The following is a 5,077-nucleotide window of genomic DNA, read 5'->3' on the forward strand; positions in this document are numbered from 1 at the left end:
CCTCACTGATGATGAAGCCTGGTTTTGTCACCCATGTTCTACCTGTCTAAAGCCAAATGCGATAAATCCAACCTACCTCATAAGATGCAAACACTATACTTCATTAATGAGGCCTTCTACGGGATCTAACTCTAAAAATGTGGGTTACATTTGAATCCAGCATTTCTATCTGGCCATTTTCCTCATCTTTTAATACCCTGTCATCGACTCTCAATAGCTTCCTTTAACAGTAGTAATTGTCCAATTTATACTTCCTTAATCTACCTCTAAAGATAACATTACCTAAAGACCCAAGTTGACTTGCCCTGGTGATAAATAGAATAAGCTACTGCTGGGCTGTCATTAAGCTGTTTCTCTGGAGGTGGAGGATATAAAAACATTACCTGCTGCAGCTGGTTACTCAGTAAGCCATTTCGTTTGCTCTGCATGTAGGCATTGGCACTCCCACTCTTTGCTGCACGAATTCGAGCAAGTCTGGCTTTCTGTGTAAACAGACAAAAGGAAGAGTGTCACTTGTACTCATATCCATTATTCTGTTTATCTAAAACTGCTAATTGGAATCAGCTGCTTATGAATACCAATATCATAACCGCTGAAAGGCTGCATTGCATCTGTCCTCCAGGTGGAGCAAATCATAAGTGCCTTCCTATTTAAAATGCAAATGACAGAAGTTTTTATTTGTCCGCATGCATCAGCTAATAAGAACAATGATTTTGGAGGAGGGATTAGACAGATCAGCATGTAAGTGCCTCCTTTTTTTTGCATTGCTGCAACTGTGCCACTCCTTATGCCTTGTGGATCAGGAACACGGGCATCCATCTCAGCAGCTCCTGCCGTGAAAATCTCTTTAAAGGGGAAGAAATGGTTCAGAAAAACACAATGTTGCAACTGCCGTGAGCTGGTTTCTCAGAGCCTTCTGGGTTTTTAGAGTAGCAGAATGTGATAGTGTTTTTTATGATGTTTCCCAGCTAAGTTCCTGAATGCTTGCCAGGCCTTTTAAAAGCCTTTTTACCTCTTCATGTCTATTGGTATAATCAGACTTAATACTTGTCATCATTGGTCATAATCTGTCCATAACCTGATTTTTCAGCGACTGCAGGCATCAAATTGCTGGGAGAGGTTTGAGATTTCTCAGGTGAGCTTCATTGCTTGTGAAGGTGACTTTCATTCCAGAATAGAAGGTGGCTCATGAGTGAAGGACACTTTGCATCCACTGACTTTTGTACAACAGTTAAAAGCCAACATGAGGGGAAAGTGTGAAGAAAAGACTCTCTCAACCAATAATATGGAAAACAGAAGCGTTTATGGGATTTCTAGGATGGCATCCTGGTTCTGTAATTTTTGTGGCTTGTTACATGTGTAAGAGCTAGTCTAGGTTTACCTTCATGCATTGGTTTCTGATTCTGAAAGCCAAATGCTGAGCAGCATCTGGAGCTGAATGCCTGCTGAAGCACAGAAGGAGACACAGTGAAGAACCTGAAAAACTGACTTTGATATATTAATAGGGATTTTCATATCTGATAATTACTCAGTTCATATTTTCAGAAAATAGAGGGAGCATTTCCCCCCCTCCCCCCAATTTCTGTGGCATTGAATGTCAGCATGAAATGATTGAGAATCCCTGAACGCTTACAGAGGGAAGCAGCCTGGTCACTGCAGCTGCCAGATCTCTCTGGCATGTTTAATAATTAACTGACTGTGAGGAATGACTCAACACCACGCTTCCTTGCGCTCACAGCCTCAAACTCACAGATCTTCTCAACAGCGAGCCAAGAAATTCATGACAGCTAACAGCAAACATAGCTAGAATCTGGCTTATGTTATATGTCATGTATTTATTATCTCTTAATTGTTCTGAAAGAAAATAAGAATGTGATAAGATGTGCATGTGTGCATCACTGAGTCAAAAGCTCACATGAGAGGTTGCTGCCTGATTTTGTGATATATTGGCCATTTTAGAATAACACATTGGTTTGTCACCTTCCTCAGTGCACACAGCCGTTCCAGCTATGCAGTTAATGCACCTTATTCTAGTGGTAAGTAGTGAAGTGCCCCGATCACCCGCACAGTGCTTCTGCACAGGTGAATTCCTACCTTCCCCTTCCTCCTGTTAGCACTGAAAGGACATGTGCAGCCCATGCTCTGTCACCCTGAGCGGGTCCCCAGGGACTGAACTGGGGGTAAATGTCTGGTCAGGGCTCTCTCACTGAGCACCATGGCTGACCAGCCCCAGGCAGCTCGGCGTGCTGCAGTGAGCCACCCAAGAACGCAATGCACCGGGCTGGCCAGGGGTCCCCAGGAGCCGACCAGTGCAGGAAACGGTTGACAGCTTCGACCTTCCAGGCTCACACGGGCTCCTTGGTGGCACATCCAGGCCAACGATGTGGTTAGGGTTGAGTCCTCAGGGATGGCAAGTAAAAATCCCCTTGGGCAGGCAGAAAATAGGTTATTTTCAAGGTAGAGCTCTTCATGTGCAACACAAGCATGATGGGCTGAAGGCTGGGGGAAGAGCTTTAGCTGCACCGTGGAACAGTCATGGGTTGGGACATCTGCACTGGGTTATGTTCATAAATATATTAAAGGTCTCTCTTAGCGCTACTGTTTAGCCTTAGGAGCTCGATATGCTTTAGAGATGCTTTTGCAGGGTGCAACATGGAGTCCTATAAGTAAGTTATTTCACTCACAAATTTTTTAACTGGGGTACCTTTCAGTATGCTCTTTATACAGGGAGATTCATTAGATTTAGTGAACAAACATTTTACATACATTAGTTATGCTTTTCCTTTTTAGCATGCATATTCATTTTCTCTTTCAGTGATTGAAGTAATAATTATGGTGCAGCACCATTTAATAAGGAAATATAAAAAATATAACAGTTCATAAGACTATCTTAATATATCAATGTGCTACAACACATATAATATGACGGTTGTACTTTCCATGTGAAGATTTCAAATTGCTTTGCAAATATGAATTTATTGCATCTTAGAAAGCTTTTGTGAGGTGGAAAGTAATAGCTTACATCTTTCTAGCTGAGACTCCTTCAGATGGCCTGAATTTACATCATTTACCAAAGAGAAGACAATAAATCTGTTACCAAGACAGGAACCAGATATTGTGGCTTCCATGCTTAGACTTCAGCTTACAGAAAATACTCCTGAAATGGGAGGTGTTTCCAAATCTGTTAAAGTGATCAGATTTCTTTTCAGTGCTTCTGCCTGATTTATATCAGAGCCTGTAGCCTGAGTAATCTAGTGACTCCTCACATTTCCTATCAAGGAATCATTAAAAGCTCATGTCAGCCACAGGATTTTAAGGGCTGGGCTCTGGGGATTGAATTCCCATGAAGGACACCAAATGATGTGATGACATCAGGAAAACTGTAATTACGGAAGAACTGCATTTTCCTTTAGTCTGCGAACTGCATTTTCTGCCACATACAACAGAAAGGGAGTGATAACTGCCCCTTGCTATCCACTGCAAAGCCCTTCCTAACTCTCCCCTTTCATGGAATATCTAGCAAAAAAAAGAAAGGATTAAGTTCTCCTGCAGTAGATTATCTTCTTTGCTGTGAGGTTTTCCCTGTTAGCCATTGAATGTGAAACTTTGATTTTAGTAATTTTTACATTGTCTAGGACAAAACCAATGTAGCTGAAATACAGTTCTTATTCTGATGAAATTCCACCATAATAATCTCATCTGAAACATCCTAAAGAAATTGATGATCAGCTCTAATTCTTACTGCATCACTTCTATTTCTGTTGAACTTCTCTTTTTAATACATTGCTTTTTTTTTCTAGCTTCAAATTTTATATCTTAGAGGTGGATTCTTGTCTACGGCTGCATTTATAGAAACCTTACAAAGGGAATTCACTGTCATTCAACAACAACTAGCTCTGTCAGTTTTAGAAATACAAACATTTATTTTCACAAGGTTTTAAATAGTGCTAAATGTAACACTGTGGGGTATTTACAACATCCAGCTTTTAACATTCAAGATGCCCTCAGCTGTCCAGCTGTTTTAAGAGGGAGATTTTATCAGGAACACTTTAGGGCAGGGCTTGCTGCACTACTGGGAATAATTTTTGGCAAGAGCCTCTCTTCAATTTGCTATGCAAGAAGCCTAGGTAGCCTAGGTAATTTAGTACTTAGATAGCTCCTAGAATCATAGAATAGTTTGGGTTGGAAGGGACCTCTAAAGGTCATCTAGTCCAACCCCCCTGCCGTGGGCAGGGACATCTTCGACTAGATCAGGTTGCTCAAAGCCCCGTCCAACCTGACCTTGAATGTTTCCAGGGATGGGGCATCCACCACCTCTCTGGACAACCTGTGCCAGTGTTTCACCACCCTCAGCGTAAAACATTTCTTCCCTATATCTAGTCTCAATCTACCCCCCTTTAGTTTAAAGCTAAAAAGTTTGCCACCATCTTTTTTATAAGCCCCCTTTAAGCTGCAATAAGGTCTCCCTGAAGCCTTCTCTTCTCTAGGCTGAACAACCCCAACTCTCTTAGCCTTCCTTCATAGGAGAGGTGTTCCATCCCCCTGATCATTTTCATGGCCCTCTTCTGGACCCGCTCCAACAGGTCCATGTCTTTCTTATGCTGAGGGCTCCAGAGCTGGTCGCAGGACTCCAGGTGGGGTCTCACCAAGCAGAGTGGAGGGGCAGAATCCCCTCCCTCAACCTGCTGGCCACACTTCTTTTGATGCAGCCCAGGATACGATTGGCCTTCTGGGCTGTGAGCGCACATTGCTGGCTCATGTCCAGCTCTTCATCCACCAGTACCCCCAAGTCCTTCTCGGCAGGGCTGCTCTCAATCCCTTCATCCCCCAGCCCGTATTGATACCAGGGGTTGGCCCGACCCAGGTGCAGGACCTTGCCCTTGGCCTTGTTGAATCTCATGGGGTTCACACGGGCCCACTTCTCAAGCTTGTCCGGGTCCCTCTGGATGGCATCCCGTCCCTCAGGCATGTCAACCGCACCACTCAGCTTGGTGTCATCTGCAAACTTGCTGAGGGTGCACTCGATCCCACTGTCTATGTCATTGATGAAGATATTAAACAGTACCGGTCCCAATAC

At 43.4% G+C, this 5,077-nt stretch overlaps 1 protein-coding gene across 1 annotated transcript in view; it reads right to left on the bottom strand.

Annotated features, from left to right (window-relative positions):
- Nucleotides 1-5,077, bottom strand: part of KCND2 (potassium voltage-gated channel, Shal-related subfamily, member 2) — a 294,641-nt gene that overhangs the window by 7,790 nt on the left and 281,774 nt on the right. The window contains exon 3 of the mRNA XM_009332280.1: nt 384-482. Within this exon, the coding sequence (XP_009330555.1) occupies nt 384-482 (99 nt within the window). The remainder of the gene's footprint in view (nt 1-383; nt 483-5,077) is intronic.

The sequence above is a fragment of the Pygoscelis adeliae genome, unplaced genomic scaffold (assembly GCF_000699105.1).
Source record: "Pygoscelis adeliae isolate BGI_AS28 unplaced genomic scaffold, ASM69910v1 Scaffold9, whole genome shotgun sequence".
NCBI classification, from domain to species: Eukaryota; Metazoa; Chordata; class Aves; order Sphenisciformes; family Spheniscidae; genus Pygoscelis; species Pygoscelis adeliae.